The 22,047-nt window shown below is 38.5% G+C and overlaps 1 protein-coding gene across 1 annotated transcript in view; it reads right to left on the bottom strand.

Moving 5' to 3' along the window:
* The window catches only part of LOC128644177 (ubiquitin-associated protein 1-like), a 103,825-nt gene that overhangs the window by 76,948 nt on the left and 4,830 nt on the right, over nucleotides 1-22,047 (bottom strand). The window contains exons 3-4 of the mRNA XM_053696879.1: nucleotides 15,815-16,564; nucleotides 15,109-15,291 (exon numbers count right to left, since the gene is read on the bottom strand). Of these exons, the coding sequence (XP_053552854.1) occupies nucleotides 15,109-15,291; nucleotides 15,815-16,564 (933 nt within the window). The remainder of the gene's footprint in view (nucleotides 1-15,108; nucleotides 15,292-15,814; nucleotides 16,565-22,047) is intronic.

Below are 22,047 nucleotides of genomic sequence, written 5' to 3' on the forward strand. Positions count from 1 at the left end.
GTCCAGTCTGCTTCAATTGCACTATTTGAGTGCATACTAATCTGCAAATACGTTTCTTTTGTCACTTATCACATCTTTGAAGACTGAAGATATCACACCATTGGGGTGCCTGTTTTTGTTTTTTGTTTTCTAACTCCCTAATTCTGCATACACCTACGTAATGTGTTAGATGCCCTCCCCTGAAACACCCAACTCACTCCCACACCTACGTCATGTCTTAGCTTCCCTCCCCTGGAACGCCCGCCTAACTTCCACAGAATGCCTACACCTATGTAATGTCTGCAATCTACCCGACTAATAAAGTATACAAAAAAAACTCCCTATGATAACTATAGGAGCTATGTCGCTATATTTATATACAATGTTTAAATGATGCATATTGTCATGTATAATGGATATTATTTTAAGTATTGTATATAATTTTATATGTAGTTATTCTGACTTGTTCATTTTATTATTGTAAACTTAAATATATCTTTGAAAATATATATTTATGTTTGACATAATAAAATGAACAAGACAAAATAACTACATATAAAATGTTAAAATAAACTATTAACCCCTTACCTGCCCTCACCCCAGGAGCAAACTACACTATTAACCCCTAATCTGACATAACCTAAAAACCTAACCACCCCCAACCTATTAACCCCTTCACTGCCACAACTCACCAATGCAATAAGACCCCTAAATTATTAACCCCTACCCCACCACAACCCACCAATGCAAACTACCCCTACAATACTTAAAGGTACAGTCTACACCTTAGTCATCTTAAACTCTTACTTTAGAGTAAGCTGCAAATATCCTCCTGCACCATCTCTATGTCATGCAGCAGTAACAGTAAAAAAAGTTATTTTAAAATTACTTTTGTTTCTGGTCACTTTGAAATGGCTGTCAAGCTCTGCCTACTGATGACAACACAATCTGGGCTGCATTAAAGGCATCACTAGATATAAAAGACTCACTAATTGGATTCAACAGACTGTCAGTGCTATTCAGCAGAGTGCATAGATGTAGCCCAGACCGTGTTGTCATCAGTAGGCGGAGCTTGAAAGCCATTTCAAAGTGACCAGAAACAATAGTCATTTTAAAATAACTTTTTTACTGTTACTACTGCATGATATAGAAAGGGGTGCAGGAGGATATTTGCAGCGTAACTGAACAGTCTAGTCCAAAGTAAAGTTTCATGATTCAGTTAGGGCATGTCCTTTTAAACAACGTTCCAATTTACTTTTCTCACCAATTTTGCTTTGATCTCTTGGTATTCTTAGTTGAAAGCTAAACCATAAGATGGTCATATGCTAATTTCTTAGACCTTGAAGGTCGCCTCTCATCTGAATGCATTTTGACAGTTTTTCACCACTAGAGGGTGTTAGTTCATGTGTGTCATATAGATAACACTGTGCTCACGCACATGGAGTTACCTAGGAGTGAGCACTGATTGGCTAAAATGTAAGTCTGTCAAAAGCACTGAAATAAGGGGGCAGTCTGCAGAGGCTTAGATACAAGATAATCACAGAGGTAAAAAGTGTATTAATATAACTGTGTTGGTTATGCAAAACTAGGGAATGGGTAATAAAGGCATTATCTATCTTTTAAAAGAATAAAAATTCTGGTGTAGACTGTCCCTTTAATCTAAAGTTAGACTTTAAGATGACTAATGTGTAGGCCGCCCCTTTACCTAACACCTATGCTAAGCATTTTCCCACCTGGGTGCTAAGATGTTTTTAATTTTTTAAACAATTTTTTTTTTAACTTTTTTTTAATTATTTTCAGACTTACACTGTTGGAAAGGTTAGGCGATTACCTTTCCAATGGTGGGTCTTCAGGGTCTGTAGCTGCTTAGATGCCTGAGATACAGGATTCTAAGCAGCATGCCCCCTGCTCCTATACTTAACATTGTTAAGTATAAATAAAGTTGTGCAGTGAATACATCACGTTATTGCGCGTGACGTCACCACGCAAAAAGGCAAAGCACTGGCGATACCTGCAACTCTACACGCACGATCGCCAGGGTAGGAGCGGGTGGGAGCCTCCAGATCTCCCTCAAGGTGGGAGAGTGCTAGTGACGGCTCTGAGCCGTCATTAGCACCAGAGTTGGAAACTCTGTGACGGCTCAGAGCCGTCATTAGCACTCAAAGGGTTTTTTAAAGGGACACTGAACCCACATTTTTTCTTTCATGATTCAGATAGAGCATGAAATTTTAAGCAACTTTCTAATTTACTCCTATTATCAAATGTTCTTCATTCTCTTGGTATCTTTATTTGAAATGCAAGAATGTAAGTTTAGATGCCGGCCCATTTTTGGTGAACAACCTGGGTTGTTCTTGCTGATTGGTGGATAAATGAATCCACCAATAAAAAAGCGTTTTCCAGAGTACTGAACCAAAAAGAAGCTTAGATGCCTTCTTTTTCAAATAAAGATAGCAAGTGAACGAAGAAAAATTTATAATAGGAGTAAATTAGAAAGTTGCTTAAAATTGCATGCTCTATCTGAATCACAAAAGAAAAAAATTGGGTTCAGTGTCCCTTTAAGTTACAAAAAATAACAAACACTAAATGTACTAAAAATAAAAATAAATGTAACATTACAGAAAATAAAAACACTACTAAAAATAACAAACGCACAGTTATGCCTATTCTAAAACTAAAGCCCCCCTTAAAAAAAAAACACCTCAAAATAAAAAAAAACTTTACTAACACTAAACTAACATATAGCAATAGCCCTTAGAAGGGCTTTTTGTAGGGCATCGCCCTAAAGTGAATCAGCTTCTTTATCCTTTAAAAAAAAAAAAAAAAACAACCTACAATCCATGTACCCCCCCCCCAAAAAAAAAAGGTTAGGTTAGGGGGCTTATTGCATTGGTGGGATGTGGCAGTGTAGGGGTTACTAGATTATGATGTTCATTGCGGTGGGCTATTGGTGGTATAGGGGTTAATAGATTAGAAAGTTTATTGTGGTGGGCTATTGGCGGTAGAGGGGTTAATACAGGGTTCTTTAAACCACTGTCGGGACTTTCCTCAGAAATTTGTGGTATCATTGCACTGGGTCATGGGGAAAAATGTTTGAAGAATCCTGGGTTAATAGGTTAAGAGGTTTATTGTGGTGGGCTATTGGGGGTTTAGGGGTTAATTAGTGCAGGGTTAGCTTGTGGTAGTGGGTTATGGCGTTTAGGGGTACATAGGTATAGTTATTAAGTTGTGTGCTATATATTGAAAATGGATCCTTTAATTTACATCGCCAATGTAGGCGGGCAATGCTGCTTTGAATATTTCACCAGCATCCCCACCCATTGCGATGTCTAGTAACACGCCCCTCAGTAATGCTGCCTTTAAAGAGTAAAGTCTGCACTTTTGAATATTTCACTTGCATTCTTGACATCACATCGGATCCCTTTTGAATATATAACCGCCTTGCAGCACTTTCGATCATTGGGGCCCTAGTGAGAAGGTTTTGTGATACTATTTGGCAGACAAAGGGTTAATGCAATAATCATTATCAAGAACAATGCTGTAATGAAGCCCATGCAAGTGGTACTGTAAAGCAGGCTGGCATTTTGATGAACAATAAAACCTGTGAGCATGTTGGTAACCCCATTTGTCAGAGCAATGCCTTGTGTCCCTATTAGACGGCCAAGTGTTTGTGCTACATTTAAGGATATGGTTTACCTCTTGGCTGCCATTGTGTTAGAAATTATTATGAAGAACTGAGCTGCAACCCACTAGCATCCTAAGGCCAAAAGTGTAATTTTAACGCCTTAACGACCATAACATACTCTGTACGTCATTGGTTGTTAAGGGTTTTCTTGGGTATAATAGCACGGATCCCACCGGCGTGACCATGCTATTATACCCTTCCTCCAGACGCAGTGGATGCAGCAATAAGAGTTGTAGGAGCATATAGTGCAACATCATCTATTCTGATTTAGGCCGGGCCACCATCAGGGGGTGAATGGTGTGACTGTGGTCAGAGACCCGCACCCCTGGATGTGCTAACACGGTTTCTGTTTCAGCCCCCATTTTCTTTTCTTTGCTTGGAGTATGGGATGTATTTTTAATTTTTTTTATTTTTATTTTTCAGAGAGAGAAAAGAGTGCCATTAATTACAGGAGAGCGCGCTACAGCAAGGGGGGAGGGCGACCCAGTGGCTTCCCTGTGCCCTATAAGCAAGTACTTTGTTTTTCCCCCAGTGAGAGCGCGCATTAAACAGGGATTTATTTACAATTAAAACAAAAAGCTGGACAGGATACATACAACAGCACTCATCCCTTCAAGTGTGGAGAAGTATTGAGATGAATTGTTAAGAAATAAAAATAATCTTTATTGGTACATAAATTAAAATGGGTGAAAACACACAATTAAAAACTCAGTTACTACTATGTCACAGAGATCAATAATAAATGACCATTAGGCTCAGGGTGCTGACAGTCTCAATAAATGAGATTATATTTGCGGTGTAGTGTATACAGGTGTGCTGAGGATTACCAACAGACGGCTGTACCTATTGCACAGATAATATGCCACTATTAATACTAGTGTTAGGTTCTGTGACAATTGTCATTCATAAGTCCCTTATTTAGTGAGGACAGATATCTAAGCCACAGGTTATCTACATGGAAGCCTGTGATGTCTCGTTCACAAAATTGAATATAAACCTCTAATAGTTTATGTAGTGTAACCAGGAGTCAATGAATATAAGCGATAATAATCAGTTAGTGGAGTACCAACAATGTATCTAGATATAACGCAATTGGAATATCACATATAATTCTATATATTGGCCTATATGATTCTGAGTATATAAATAATTACTCTTAAATAGGTGAAGTATAGAATCCTCCAAAAAAATTGGTTTAGATATATCTCTATGTTAGGCTGATTTACATTGTGTGGTTCTCAAAAATGCACTGTATAAATAAATAACGGCACAAATGGGATGCAGCAATTCACAAGACTACCTATCTGTAGGTTAACTACTCAGTTCATTAATATGAGAGGTTATACGTATTGACTAGTTTCTAAAACCAACAGATTAACAGGTAAATACTTGTATATAATACAATTCTGTAGTGGCAATAGCGCACTTAATAAGAAGAAATCGCTGTAGAAATTAGCATCGTCTTTATGTACTGCCACAACAAACTAGTTTTTATAGATGTGCACTGTATGTCTGGGTGAGAGTGTGTGAGATTGTGTCTGTGTGAGTCTATGTGTGTGTATCTGTGTGAGTGTGTGGGTCTGTGAGAGTGTGTCTTTGTGTGTGTCTGTGTGAGATATTGTCTGTGTGGCTCTGGCTGTGTGTGGGTGTGTCTATGTGTGGGTGTCTGTGTGAGAGATTGTGTCTATGTGTGTGTGTGTGTGAGAGATTGTGTCTGTGTGAGAGTGTCTATGTGTGTGTGTCTGTGTGAGAGATTGTGTCTGTGTGAGAGTGCCTATGTGTGTGTGTGTCTGTGTGAGAGATTGTGTCTGTGTGAGAGTGCCTATGTGTGTGTGTCTGTAACAGAGTGTGTCTGTGTATCTATGTGTGAGAGTGTCTGTGTGAGAGTGTGTCTGTGTGAGATTGTGTCTGTGTGAGAAAGTGTATCTATGTGGGTGTGTCTGTGTGAGAGTGAGTCTATGTGGGTGTGTCTCTGTGAGAAAGTGTGAGTGTGTCTGTGTGTGTGAGTGAGTCTATGTGGGTGTGTCTCTGTGAGAAAGTGTGAGTGTGTCTATGTGTGTGAGAGTGTGTCTGTGTGAGTTTCTGTGTGTATTTCTGTGTTTGTGGAGGGGTGTTCTCAATCAATGGTTTAGTAAGTGGCCCGAAAATTTATAGTGGCAGCTCTGGATCTAGGTATTTTAACCACCCCTAGACTAGAGAACATATTATTTTCCAATACAAAGATTATGAGGTGGTAGATTATTCTAAGCATGCCTGGCTTGCGATATACAAAGATGGCATATTGGCCTTCTTAGATAAAGCATGCATGTAATATACCATAAAGATGAATGCGCATTCGATTTCTAGAGAGAGAGGACACATCATTAATATTATAATTAGATTATGCCTATTGCAGCGCAATTGGAGGAAGCCGTATTATGAACTGGTGGAAATGTCAGCCTTCCTTTCTGGGCAGTCGTTGGTGTGGTTTCTTGAAGAAATAAATATAAGAAATATATATATATTTAAAAGCATTGTTTTTACATCAAAGAAAGAGGATTTGTAAATTCATATATTGATGTTTCTAATACTTTTTACTCATGTCAGTTTAAAAAGATTTATAACTCTTTAAGCTTCCGTAGATAGGGTGGCATAGCAATCTGAGATATTAATCCCACTGGGGGGTTCCTTGATGTGTTAATGAATTTATATGAAGAAACTAGTATATTACAATAATTTATTTATAAAGTGGTAACATTTTCATCAGGGCTATAGTTACTGAGCAACATAAGCAACCTAGCAAGAACCATTAGAGGTAGTGGACTGGACCCTAACCCTGAGTTATGTAATAACTTACACACGCTGGACAGGTGTATTTGAAGAATGTATATGCTGAAAAGAACACAGGGAACCAATGAGAGCAAGAACCATTAGAGGTAGCGGACGGAACCCTAACCCTGAGTTATGTAATAACTTACACACGCTGGACAGGTGTATTTGAAGAATGTATATGCTGAAAAGAACACAGGGAACCAATGAGAGCAAGAACCATTAGAGGTAGCGGACGGAACCCTAACCCTGAGTTATGTAATAACTTACACACGCTGGACAGGTGTATTTGAAGAATGTATATGCTGAAAAGAACACAGGGAACCAATGAGAGCAAACGTGAGGGATTTGTGGCAAGAAAAAGCAAATAATTTGGTTAATGTAACCTGAATGGGTGAGTATTTATTAAATGCTATGATAAAGATTAAATACACAATAATGAATGATTGTTTGAGCTCTTTGCAAATCATAAACACAGAGAAACTAAACATTTGCTGTGCTCTATCATCCCTCTTTCTCCTAATTCGGTATTAGTTCTATAACATACACAGACCATAACTGTCAAATTAACATTTTAAACAATTACAGTTTGGCAGACTCTGTACTTTTAAAATGTACTCTGCCTGCTCTAGGAACTCTGTAAAACATTAGCCTCTCTATATTTAGATTTCATGAAGAAAAAACAATTCTCAAAAGCCGAGCTACTTGTAACAGCATTAAACAAACTGAGCAGATGGGTATAGTAGGAAAAGCATTTGTGTCCCCAAATTTGGGATGATTGCGATCAGCAATGCTTCCCTCACACCATCATTGTGGTAGAATCCCCCTCTTAGGGGGGCATCAAAGGCAGAGAGGGGGAGAGTTATATTTAGAGGCAGCTGGTGTTCTTGGTGTGCTGACAGCTGAACTCCTGAGGTCATTTTTTTATTGACTGATAAGTATTAATTGCTTTAACCCCTTTGTTGTGAAATGCACATTGGAAAACAAGGCTATGGAAAACCTCTTGCAGCCAAAGAGTTAATAAGTAAGTTTCACATCTTGCAGCCTGTTAGAGCTGTTCACATGACCAGACATGGAGGGGGCAGCCAGGGAGAAGGAATTGGCGCCACAGAGAGAATTGAATTCAAAACACAAGTAACATAGCATAAAGCTCAAAATAAGCTTTTCATTGTATCACACTATATATATATATATATACAAAACACGGAAGGGGACTGCACTCTCAGACTGGACTGAGTACACATCCTGTGACCCTGCAACATACACAGCCTTGGGTGCTCAATAGCACTCGCAGGTAGCTGTACCGTCGCCAGAGTCCCAAGGCAGTTAACCCCAGACAAGTCTTGGTGCAAGGCCCATGGGGAAAATTACAAAACAAATTAACACAACACACAGAGGAAGTCCAGCCCTCACTTAAAATAAGTAAGCTAATATTAAAAGCAAAACTGGAAGAGTTAGTTACCGCATCTGGCCAAATGGGACAAGTTCAGGTACCACATCAAGGTCCCAAACAATGCAAGCTCTCAATCAAACAAACTGGGAACAAGTCAAGGGTGCACAGGTTTATGTAATAACCCTACACTTCCTCTGTGTGTGTTGTGTTGTGTGTGTGTGTGTGTGTATATATATATATATATATATATATATACACACACACACATATATATATATATATATATATATATATATATATATATATATATATATATATATATATATATATATATATATATATACACACATACACAGAGAGAGAAGTGCACTCACAGGAACGAGCAACTGGCTCAATACCATTGTTAGCCTGTTCTATGGCGATTTACAACCTGGGTGCAGCTTTTTAGCCGAGTAATGCTTTTCACAGAGTAGAACTTTCCTGTAAAATATCAGTCTGATCCCGCCTATTACGGTCAGTCCAGCGCCGAAATACCAGGCAATTCCTCTCTAAACAAGGAACACAGCAACCCCAGATGATCGTTTTGGCCTTTATTGGGCCTCGTCAGTGAGGTGTAGCAGTATTCCTCTAAGCACACTAAGCAAGGAGTCCACGTCTGGTTGCCCCTTTTTCTCATAGGGAGACTAAATACATACATAGAGAAGTGCACTCACAGGAACGAACAACTGGCTCAATACCATTGTTAGCCTGTTCTATGGCGATTTACCACCTGGGTGCAGCTTTAACTTTCCTGTAGTATATCAGTCTGATCCTGCCTATTATGGTCAGTCCAGTGCCAAAATACCAGGCAATTCCTCTCTGAACACTAACACAGCAACCCCAGACGATTGTTTCGGCCTTCATTGGGCCTCTTCAGTGAGGTGTAGCAGTATTCCTCTAAGCACACTGAGCAAGGAGTCCACGTCTGGTTGCCCCTTTTTCCCATAGGGACACTAAATACATACAGAGAGAAGTGCACACACAGGAACGAACAACTGGCTCAATACCATTTGCCTAGTTTACGAGTTTTGCGGTAAGGTGAAAAAGCAGCCTTAACAGGTCCTAACGCTGTTTTTTACGCCCGCTTGCAGGTATAGGTGTACCGCACACTTTTTTGGCCTTACCGCAAACTAACTTACCTAAATTTCGTAAAGGCTTTTTTGTATGGGACTTCCATAGCGCCGGGATTACGAGTTTTCCTGGGAGGCCAAAAAGTGAGCGGTACACCCTCTACCGCCAAGATTCCTAACGCATTTTAAACTCAGTAGTTTTGAGTTTTACGCTACAAAGCTGTAGCATAAAACTCATAACTAAAGTGCTAAAAAGTACACTAACACCCATAAACTACCTATTAACCCCTAAACCGATGCCCTCTTGCATCGCAAACACTAAAATAAAATTATTAACCTCTAATCTGCCGCTCCGGACATCGCAGCCACTAGAATAAACATATTAAACCCTAAACCGCCACACTCACACCTCGCAAACACTAGTTAAATATTATTAACCCCTAATCTGCTGTCCCTAACATCGCCACCACCTACATTATACTTATTAACCCCTAATCTGCCGTCCCCAACGTCGGCGCCACTATTCTAAATTTATTAAACCTTTAAACCTAAGTTTAACCCTAACCCTAACACCCCCTAACTTAAATATAATTAAAATTAATCTAAATAAAATTCCTATCATTACCTAAATTATTGCTATTTAAAACTAAATAATTACCTATAAAATAAACCCTAAGCTAGCTACAATATAACTAATAATTACATTGTAGCTAGCTTAGGGTTTATTTTTATTTTACAGGCAAGTTTGTATTTATTTTAACTAGGTAGAATAGTTACTAAATAGTTATTAACTATTTAATAACTACCTAGCAAAAATAAATACAAATTGACCTGTAAAATAAAACCTAACCTAAGTTACACTAACACGAAAACACTACACTACAATTAAATAACTTACATAAATTAAATACAATTGAATAAATTAAATACAACTAGCTAAATTACGGAAAAAGCACACTACATTACAGAAAATAAAAAACAAATTACAAGATATTTAAACTAATTACACCTAATCTTAGAGCCCTATCAAAATAAAAAAGCCCCCCCCCCCCAAAAAAAAAAAAACCTAGCCTAAACTAAACTACCAATAGCCCTTAAAATGGCCTTTTGTGGGGCATTGCCCCAAAGAAATTGTCTCTTTTACCTGAAAAAGAAATAAACAACCCCCCAAAAGTAAACCCCACCATCCACACAACCAACCCCCAAATAAAACCCTAACTAAAAAAACCTAAGCTCCCCATTGCCCTGAAAAGGGCATTTGGATGGGCATTGCCCTTAAAAGGGCATTTAGCTCTATTGCTGCCCAAAGCCCTAACCTAAAAATAAAACCCACCCAATACACCCTTAAAAAATCCTAACACTAACCCCCGAAGATTCACTTACCGGGAGAAGTCTTCATCCAAGCGGCAAGATGTCCTCAATGAAGCCGGCAGAAGGGGTCCTCCAGACGGGCAGACGTGGTCCTCCAGACGGGAAGAAGTCTTCACCCAGACGGCATCTTCTATCTTCCTCCTTCCGCCGCGGGAGAGGCTCCATCTTCAAGACATCTGGCGCGGAGCATCCTCTTCTTCCGACAGCTTCTTGCTGAATGAATATCTCTTTAAGGTTGAAAAAATCCTATTGGCTGATCCAATCAGCCAATAGGATTGAGCTTGCATTCTATTGGCTGATTGGAACAGCCAATAGAATGCAAGCTGAATCCTATTGGCTGATTGCATCAGCCAACAGGATTTTTTCAACCTTAATTCCGATTGGCTGATAGAATTCTATCAGCCAATCGGAATCTAAGGGATGCCATCTTCGATGACATTGCTTAAAGGTACCTTTATTCAGCAAGTAGCCGTCGGAAGAAGAGGATGCTCCACGCCGTGTGTCTTGAAGATAGAGCCACTCCGCGTTGGAAGGATAAAGATAGAAGATGCTGTCTGGGTGAAGACTTCTGCCGGCTTCATTGAGGACATCTTGCCGCTTGAATGAAGACTTCTCCCGGGAAGTGAATCTTCGGGGGTTAGAGTTAGGATTTTTTAAGGGTGTATTGGGTGGGTTTTATTTTTAGGTTATGGCTTTGGGCAGCAATAGAGCTAAATGCCCTTTTAAGGGCAATGCCCATCCAAATGCCCTTTTCAGGGCAATGGAGAGCTTAGGTTTTTTTAGTTAGAGTTTTATTTGTGGAGTTGGTTGTTTGGGTGGTGGGTTTTACTGTTGGGGGGTTGTTTGTATTTCTTTTTCAGGTAAAAGAGATGATATCTTTGTGGCATTGCCCCACAAAAGGCCCTTTTAAGGGCTATTGGTAGTTTAGTTTAGGCTAGGGTTTTTTTATTTTGGGGGGGCTTTTTCTATTTTGATAGGGCTCTTAGATTAGGTGTAATTAGTTTAAATATCTTGTAATTTGCTTTTTATTTTCTGTAATTTAGTGGGGTTTTTTTGTAATTTAGCTAATTGTATTTAATTTATTTAATTGTATTTAATTTATTTAATTGTATTTAATTTCTGTAAGTTATTTAATTGTAGTGTAGTGTTAGGTGTTAGTGTAACTTAGGTTAGGTTTTATTTTACAGGTAAATTTGTGTTTATTTTAGCTAGGTAGTTAGTAAATAGTTAATGACTATTTAGTAACTATTCTACCTAGTTAAAATAAATACAAACTTGCCTGTAAAATAAAAATAAACCCTAGCCTAAACTAAACTACCAATAGCCCTTAAAAGGGCCTTTTGTGGGGCATTGCCCCAAAGAAATCATCTCTTTTACCTGAAAAAGAAATACAAACAACCCCCCAACAGTGAAACCAACCATCCACACAACCAACCCCCCAAATAAAACCCTAACTAAAAAAACCTAAACTTGCCTGTAAAATAAAAATAAACCCTAGCCTAAACTAAACTACCAATAGCCCTTAAAAGGGCCTTTTGTGGGGCATTGCCCCAAAGAAATCATCTCTTTTACCTGAAAAAGAAATACAAACAACCCCCCAACAGTGAAACCAACCATCCACACAACCAACCCCCCAAATAAAACCCTAACTAAAAAAACCTAAGCTCCCCATTGCCCTGAAAAGGGCATTTGGATGGGCATTGCCCTTAAAAGGGCATTTAGCTCTATTGCTTCCCAAAGCCCTAACCTAAAAATAAAACCCACCCAATACACCCTTAAAAAATCCTAACACTAACCCCCGAAGATTCACTTACCGGGAGAAGTCTTCATCCAAGCGGCAAGATGTCCTCAATGAAGCCGGCAGAAGTGGTCCTGCAGACGGGCAGAAGTGGTCCTCCAGACGGGCAGAAGTGTTCACCCAGACAGCATCTTCTATCTTCATCCTTCCGACGCAGGAGAGGCTCCATCTTCAAGACATCTGGCGTGGATCATCCTCTTCTTCCGACAGCTTCTTGCTGAATGAATATCTCTTTAAGTGACGTCATCCAAGATGACGTCCCTTAGATTCCGATTGGCTGATAGAATTCTATCAGCCAATCGGAATTAAGGTTGAAAAAATCCTATTGGCTGATCCAATCAGCCAATAGGATTGAGCTTGCATGCTATTGGCTGATTGGAACAGCCAATAGAATGCAAGCTGAATCCTATTGGCTGATTGCATCAGCCAACAGGATTTTTTCAACCTTAATTCCGATTGGCTGATAGAATTCTATCAGCCAATCGGAATCTAAGGGATGCCATCTTTGATGACGTCACTTAAAGGTATCTTCATTCAGCAAGTAGCCGTCGGAAGAAGAGGATGCTCCACGCCGTATGTCTTGAAGATAGAGCCACTCCACATTGGAAGGATGAAGATAGAAGATGCCGTCTGGGTGAAGACTTCTGCCCGTCTGAAGGACCACTTCTGCCGGCTTCATTGAGGACATCTTGCCGCTTGAATGAAGACTTCTCCCGGGAAGTGAATCTTCGGGGGTTAGTGTTAGGATTTTTTAAGGGTGTATTGGGTGGGTTTTATTTTTAGGTTAGGGCTTTGGCCAGCAATAGAGCTAAATGCCCTTTTAAGGGCAATGCCCATCCAAATGCCCTTTTCAGGGCAATGGGGAGCTTAGGTTTTCTTAGTTAGGATTTTATTTGAGGAGTTCGTTGTTTGGGTGGTGGGTTTTACTGTTGGGTGGTTGTTTGTATTTCTTTTTCAGGTAAAAGAGATGATTTCTTTGGGGCATTGCCCCACAAAAGGCCCTTTTAAGGGCTATTGGTAGTTTAGTTTAGGCTAGGCTTTTTTTATTTTGATAGGGCTCTTAGATTAGGTGTAATTAGTTTAAATATCTTGTAATTTGTTTTTTATTTTCTGTAATTTAGGTTAGTAACTTAGGTTAGGTTTTATTTTACAGGTAAATTTGTGTTTATTTTAGCTAGGTAGTTAGTAAATAGTTAATAACTATTTAGTAACTATTCTACCTAGTTAAAATAAATACAAACTTGCCTGTAAAATAAAAATAAACCCTAAGCTAGATACAATGTAACTATTAGTTATATTGTAGCTAGTTTAAGGTTTATTTTATAGGTATATATTTAGTTTTAAATAGGAATAATTGAGGTAATGATAGAAATTTTATATATATTTATTTTAATTATATTTAAGTTAGGGGGTGTTAGGGTTAGGGTTAGACTTAGGTTTAGGGGTTAATAAATTTAGAATAGTGGCAGCAACGTTGGGGACAGCAGATTAGGGGTTAATAAATATAATGTAGGTGTCAGCGATGTTGGGGGCAGCAGATTAGGGGTTAATAAGTATAATGTAGGGGGCGGCGATGTCCGGAGTGGCAGATTAGGGGTTAATAAACATAATGTAGGTGTCGGCAATGTCGGGGGCGGCAGATTAGGGGTGTTTAGACTCGGGGTTCATGTTAGGGTGATAGGTGTAAACATAAAATGTGTTTCCCCATATGAATCAATTTGCTGCATTACTGAGTTTTACGCTGCTTTTTTGCAGGTGTTAGACTTTTTCTCAGCCGGCTCTCCCCATTGATGTCTATGGGGAAATCGTGCACGAGCACGTACAACCAGCTCACCGCTCCCTTAAGCAGCGCTGGTATTGGAGTGCAGTGTGGAGCTCAATTTTGCTCTACGCTCACTTCTTGCCTGTTAACGCCAGGTTTGTAAAAACCCGTAATACCAGCGCTGCAGAGAAGTGAGCGGTGAGAATAAACTACAAGTTAGCACCACACCCCTCATAACGCTAGACTCGTAATCTACCCGATTGTTAGCCTGTTCTATTACCACCTGGGTGCAGCTTTTTAGCCCAGTAATGCTTTTCACAGAGTTGAACTTTCCTGTAGTATATCAGTCTGATCCCGCCTATTACGGTCATTCCAGCGCTGAAATACCAGGCAATTCCTCTCTGAACAAGGAACACAGCAACCCCAGACGATCATTTCGGCCTTCATTGGGCCCTGTCAGTGAGGTGTAGCAGTATTCCTCTAAGCACACTGAGCAAGGAGTCCATGTCTGGTTGCCCCTTTTTACCATAGGGAGACTAAATACATAGAGAGAGAAGTGCACTCACAGGAACGAACAACTGGCTCAATCACAGCTATTGGAAGTCCATCCCATTAATCAACCACACTTTATAAAAAGAGGTACTTCTACAAATTACTCCTGAACCTACTACTGCATTCTTTATCTTGAGACCATAACCCCTTGATGTGGCATAGCACTTCAGTTTTCTTAAATCAATTAAAATGAAGTTTTCTATCATACCTTATCTTTCCCTTCTCTTCCCTAAGCTATACTATAAAGGTCATGAAGGAAGTTACATTTTTATAAAAAGTACCATTCTGAGCAGTCTAAAATATACTGAAATATTTCCAAAATACTGTTTAACCTTGTATTTTATTTTTTTGCATCATAAATGCATTATTTTGTTCTTTGTGGTGTTTTTTTTCCAATACTTTATTTTTTCTAATATCATTATTCATTTTTCATCTTCCTGGGATGTCAATTTTATTACAAATCCCCCAAAAAACATACTTGCCCTTGAAGTCCACTACCAATATCCCCAGTAAATGTTTCACAAACCATGTCAAAGAACAGACCCTTGAGACTAACCACTGGTGACTTTCTCATCCTTTGAGTGCACTCCTCTAACTTCATCACATTGCTATATATCTGTAAATGTGAAGAAGGCAACTATATGTATCATTAACCTGTTCCAGACTCTGTCCTCCCATTTTCTGAAGTGCAATCATAGCTCTGCGCAGTGGGTATCCCAGTGATGTCACAGCCTCAATAACTTCACGCTCCTCTTGACTGAGAGCCAGAAGAACATCTCCAGAAGAGTCTGGGCGTCTTAGTCTTGTAGGCGGCAGACAAGAGTATGGACTCAGAGACTAAAGAAAAAGAGCTGGGTATTACCTTCCAATGTAGCAAGACACAGTATGACACAAAAAAGAGAAGGGATTATGTGCCATTTGTTCTGCTGGCATAAGTACATTCAGGGATATACTGTAAAATGATTAGCGCTTCAGCTTGTTTTTGTTTACACTATGCATAATCTAAACATTTATGGGAGGTTGATTTTAAATGTAATGCTTCTTTAACAAGCTGATTTAGTGAAAATAAGCATTCTTTTTCAAACATATATGCGTAATTAAAAATTCCTCTTTTACTATTCCATAGGTTTTTATTTGACTTGAAAAGATATATATCACAATAATGTACTTCCTATAGTGTTTAAAAATCAGCATTTTTAATGATGAGCTGTTGTTATTGTTCTATTTCACATAAAAAGTGTTTTTGCAAGTTTCATAAAACAGAAGTTTATCATATTTTGAGCACGTGACTGTTTAAAAACAAAACACATTTATGCTATATATCGCCATACTAAAATGTCTATCAGACTGTGGCCCTTACCGAGGTTGTAGGTTTGTGGCAGCGTATTGGTGGAATAGAACCTGCACTATATGGTCTATTGGAGCAACAGCAGCAACTTGATGCAGGAGGAGATGGTGTTGGGCTGAGGGGCTGCCCATATCGCATGTTCCTTGGTTGTTGAGTTTGTGGGTGCCCCCTTACATCAAAACCCCCTTTATGTGGGTGCACAATGGCTGCAATCCTCCTGTTAGCAGCATCCAACTCATTTCTAGAGCTGTTTAGAGGGTTTAGTGTTTTTCTCTTTTTAACATTGCATGTGGGTGGTGGGGAGTTAAGTTGGGGGCATCGACATCTGGAAGGAGGGCTTGGCATGAAAGGAGAGGTGCGAGGTCGGACATTTCGTTGGATCTGGGGGCTTGCCCTACAGGATCTTGCTCTGGTCTCTCTTTGCCGAACATCTAACTCACTCTCTTCTGATGAAGAATACTCATCATCCTCAGAGTAGCCATCTTCCTCAAAGATGTCTTCCTTCTCCATGCTATCTGGTATACCCCAGCTGCTACGTGGACGACAGGGATGGACGTCTGTGACACTCAGGCTTCTACATTTACGCATCTGTAACAAATGCTTTGACTGCAGGGGGCTACTGTGCAAGGTTGGGGAAGCTCCACCACCATCTTGAATCATCCAGTAGGGGGGTGCAGAGGGTATATTGTCTGTAGTAGGAATGTTTCTACCATACATTCCTTCAACCCACTCCAAAACCTTCCTCTCTGTGGAAAAGTTGTGCTGTAGATATAACAAAAGGAGAAGAGGTATTACATTGCTTGATAAAATACTAAATTCCAGTCAAATTTATTCAGGAATTTTCAGGGGTGGACTGAGCAGTTAGACAAATAGGACCTGGACTGAGGGCTCAACACACAGGGGAACCCACAAGTGGCATTGTGGATGTGACTGTGCGTGAATAGTTGGCAGCAGGTAGGCAACGTTTAGTACTGGAAATGGTATCGCACACACAATGAGTGCCTACAGCCTTCTGCCTCCCCCCCAATTTAAAGAATATCTTGTAGTCCTGATATCTTTGCCACTTGTTGTGAGCTCAGGCGAGCTACTGCAGGGCCAAAAGCTGTGCTAGCATTAGCTAAGCAGTTAATGGGGAGTGGAGTGAGTGCATTGGCCCTGAAGTGGGGCCTTGTGCCTGGTCCTAGAGTGGGGACCCTGTGCCTGTATAGGGGATCTCTTTATATTGGGGACCTGATGTCATCTGGCCCTAATTCAAAGGGACCTGGGGTGTCAGCATGGCATAGGGGGCTCTTCCCAAATTTTTGTCTAAGGGCGCTGGTTGGTCTCAGTCCACCCCTAAACATTTGAAAATTAGAAGATTGTAAATACGGCTTTTAATATGGAATATTGATTATTTTATATTTGACTGCACTTTTATATTGACAAAATGCTTATTTAATCAACTATTAGCTCCACAGAAGTAATTGCTAATATCTCAAACTCTGATTTTGCTCATGAATACAGCGTTAAACCTGTACAGATCAAGATTTGTATGGCAAATGTAAACATCATATATCCTTTTAAAACAAGAACATATATCAAGCTGTAGTTATGCAGTGTTGATCTGTTTGCTTTAAATGGATATGAAACTCAATATTTTTATTATGTGAAGAACAGTTACTTATTCTGGTTTAGTGCACGTTTCTCCTAGAACATATACTTTAAAATAAGATGGTAATAGTATGAGGTGAAAATTAGTAGTTTTAGAACCATTTAACCAATAACGCAATAAGGGGGCTTAGATAGGTTTTAAATCTGTAAAGATGCCCCGACATAATTACAGTTGGGTTGGCTGTGTTTGATATACAGCGTAACAATTACAATTCCCTCTACACTTGCTCAATTTTTTCTTTTTGAGAGATAATTTAAAGGGACAGTCAAGTATAAATAAAACTTTAATGATTCAAGTAGAGCACCCAATTTTAAACAACTTTCTAATTCACTTCCATTATCTAAATGTGCACGGTCTTTTATATGCACACTTTCTGAGGCACTAGCTCCTACTGAGCATGTGAAAGATTCACAGGATATACATATATGCATTTTGTGATTGGCTGATGGCTGTCACATGAGGCATTAGGAAGGAAACTGTAACTAACTGACATTTATCATAAAACAATTATACTACTCATTTGAAATTCAAACTAAGAGCTTTTGAATTGTCTTTTTATTATGCATTTATTGATTATGCAGTTCTACTGTGTTAAGTGGTCCTTTAAAAGGACAGTCTAGTAAAAATAAAACTTTTATGATTCAGATAGGGCATGCAATTAATTATAAACAACTTTTCATTTTACGTTTATCATCAAATTTGCTTTGTTCGCTTGATATCCTTAGTTGAAAATCATATCTAAATAGACTCAGTAGCTGCTGATTGGTGGATACACAAAGATGCCTTGTATGATTGGCTCACCTATCTGCATTGCTATTTCTTCAACAAAGGATATCTAAAGAATGAAGCAAATTAGATTGAATGTTGTTTAAAATTGTATTCGCTATCTGAATCATGAAAGAAAAATGTTGGGTTTCATATCCCTTTGAAATGAACATTAAACATTTTTAAAAGCCCCTTTTTGTTTTTTGAGTGGTGTGATGATTTTTTATGCTTGTAGAACATGTCACTATTTACTGTCTATTAATCCATTTAAGCCAGTTAGGAACCTATCCATTGGGATCATTTATGTGTAAAAAGAACTAGTGTCCCTTTAAGATATGAAAATATCCTACTGCTGCTAAATGGCCCCATATCCTCCAACATATTACCCACATGAGACAAAGAAAATATATATATATATTTTTAAATCTGGATACTGATCACCACATTTTACAAAACAAAGCAAGAGACATATAAGCTTCACATGCAAATCCTAGATAACACACAGCAGCACTGAATAACCTGCACACAAAAAATGAGTTTTAAGGGAATTTAGAGCACCAAACTCGGTGTGCAAAACTGAGGACCTACGTGCGCTAACTAGACGTTCATATTCTAATTGAAACGCGAAAAAAATTATCACTACAGAGCGCAGTGGCGTGTGTAATCCCAGTATGCAGAAAACTGAAGTGCGCTATCCAGACACACAAAAACCCAAAGGCTGATGCGCAGAATTGAAACTAATTGCGCCAAAAACCCTGATGTGCAGAAAAAAAACAAAGGGAAAAAATGTATAGATTCTGTCCCAGGGCCATATATATATATATATATATATATATATATGACTAAATTAAAGCTATAGAGTGTCTAAATGAAAAATATAATAATACTTACTAATAGACACTCATCTACCAGTAAACAACCGGTAGAAAGCCAAACCAGTACTGAAACATATCAGTAGAGGATATGGAATAGGATTATATTGTAGATGCATAGAAGGAGGCAAAAGTCCCTGCAACCAATTATGGAGGGTCTGTGAAAGATTTCCCATAAGGCGAAAAAGGAGCCACAAACCATACCCCATATACGTCCCTCTGACAAGCACTGTACTCTGAGGGGAAACCGGGTCTAACTATAGACTGAAAACACCTTTTTCTTCAACCACCTCTAGTGGAGGCAAAGTAAAGACAGGTACATGTGAGATAGGAGGGGTTTTATAGAGCTCTTAGGGTTTGGAAAGCTTTGCCTCCTCCTAGTGATAAGGAAGAGTAATTCCCAGGAGTAATGGATTGTGGACTCTTACCACCTGTATGACAGAAATATATATATATATATATATATATATTTTTTTTTTTTTTTAATCTGGATACTGATCACCACATTTTATTAAAATACTTGTTTATTTTAATTATTAACGGCCAGATGATCCTTGATTAAAGGGATAAGAAAGTCAAAATTAAATCTGCATGATTCAAATAGAACAAATAATTTTAAGACACTTTTAATATCACTTCTATTTTCAAATGTGCTTTGTTCACTTGGTATCCCTTGTTGAAAATTAATTTGCACATATTGTACACTATTGGAAGCTAGCTGCTGATTGGTGCTTGCACACATTTGTCTCTTGTGATTGGCTATGTGTGTTCAGCTAGCTGCCAGTAGTGAAATGCTATTGCTTCAGCAAAGTATAACACGATAATAAAGAAAATATGAAAGTTGTTTAAAAATGTATGTTCTATCCAAATCATGAAAAAAAGGTGTTTCCTGCCCCCTTAAATACTATTATTCCATTCTTGGAAGGCTTCTCGTGATTCCTCTCCAGGTTGCCTAACAGCTTGTATATGAGTATAATATAGATTGACAAAGCAAAATGCATGAATTATGTTTTAACATAACTCCTTTTTTATTTTTATCCTTGCTCAAACTCTTTCTTTTTCTGTTATTTTAATACATACAGCTTATGTTCACTATGGTAATAAAATCATTTAAAACTATCATGAACATATTGGTGCTATATTATTGTCTACTCTAAAACTTAAAGTGTCAGTAAACAGACAGAGCAGGAGCGAGCTGCACTTAGTGTTATGGCGCGGTCGGGCCGGGCTGTGACTATACAGCTGGCCCGATGCGCTGTGTAAAAAAAACAGACCCGCTCAGCAGAGAGCAGAGAGCGGGTCTGAAAACCTGTCATATTTTTAAAAAATTCAAAGGGCAAATAAGGTTTTATAACGATAAGGCTAATATAATGTTATATAATTCTGCACTATGTGCAGAATTATATAACATTATTTTTTACATTTACTGTCCCTTTAATATATATATATATATATATATATATATACTGTATGTATATATATATATATATATATATATATATATATATATATATATATATATCAGTGATGTGCAGTCACTAGAGGCAGGTGAGGCAGTGCTTCACCTCTCATATGGGCAAAAATATATTTTTTTTATTGGCTTTAAAAAAAAATTGTAATATTTTTTCCCCCAGCATTTTTTTTTCTCACAGCTATATGTTGTGCAATGAAGAGGCACAATCAGGTCTGCCCACCATTACACAACATGCTGCGCCATCTACTGGATGCAAGTGGTTAAGATCATTGCATGGCTCATTAACTGCTTATTTGAGGCAGCCCTATTTGGGCTGAACCAATCCAGTGAGAGGCATTAGTAAGTGGAACATAGGGTTGGGGCTGGATGTTAAATCATATAAAACAAAACAAAAATGCAAAAAAACAACTTTCATATATTTTGTTGCTGTCCTGTGAACATGCTAGCTTTGCTAAAGTGAAAAAAAGAGTTCTGTTCTTCCCCTCTAAGTGCAGTGGAATGTGCCACTGTCACTTCCTGAATCCTTACAGAGCAGGAGAGAGGCACAGAGAGCAGTGTTTCACCCACATCTTATTAAAGTAAGATTTTACTGATAGGGATTCTGTTAGTTAAAATGATAATTTAATGAATGTGGTTTAGTGTTTGTTTACTCTTTTATAGCAGGGTCGTTTTTGTATTTTGTTTACTCAAACTTTACACCCACTAACTTAGCAGCTTGCCTCTGTACTTCACACTAAATTATAGACTAATTTTCTGAACTCTCTGTAGCTCTGCTGTTTTATTACTTTAAAATGCAGTGGTCCCCCCCCTTGTGTGTGTGTGTGTGTGTGTGTGTGTGTCTCTCTCTCTATCTATCCATCTCTCTCCTTATGTGTTGTTCTCCCCCATGGTCTCTTTCTCTCTCTGTCTCTCTTCCTCCCCCTCTGACTCTCATTCCTTATGTAATGAAAGAATCTATAAGCATAATTTGCAGCATTAAAGTAAAATGTATGTTTTAAACATATTTTAATGGGCATGGATTTCTAGATCTCATAATCAGAGCAAGCATTGTGTTATCTGGCAAGAGTTTCTGTTACAATCCTTTTAGACTAAAATCAGATGTTTACTAAGTTGACCAGTTTTCCAAGACACCATTTAAAGGGACATGAAACCCATATGAAACCCATATGCAAATTTAAATAACTTTCCAATTTACATCTAATATCTAATTTTCTTTATTCTTTTGATGTCCTTTGTTGAAAATCATATCTAAATATGCTCAGTAGCTGCTGATTGGTGGCTGCACATAGATACCTCATGTGATTGGCTCACCCATGTGCATTGCTATTTCTTCAACAAAGGATATCTAAAGAATGAAGGCGTATCCTAGCCACTGCCTCACCATCCTCTGACGTCACTGCACGTCACTGATATATATATATATATATATATATATATATATATACACACACATACATACATACACAGTATATATATTTATATA

This window comes from Bombina bombina, unplaced genomic scaffold (assembly GCF_027579735.1).
Source record: "Bombina bombina isolate aBomBom1 unplaced genomic scaffold, aBomBom1.pri scaffold_707, whole genome shotgun sequence".
Lineage (NCBI taxonomy): Eukaryota > Metazoa > Chordata > Amphibia > Anura > Bombinatoridae > Bombina > Bombina bombina.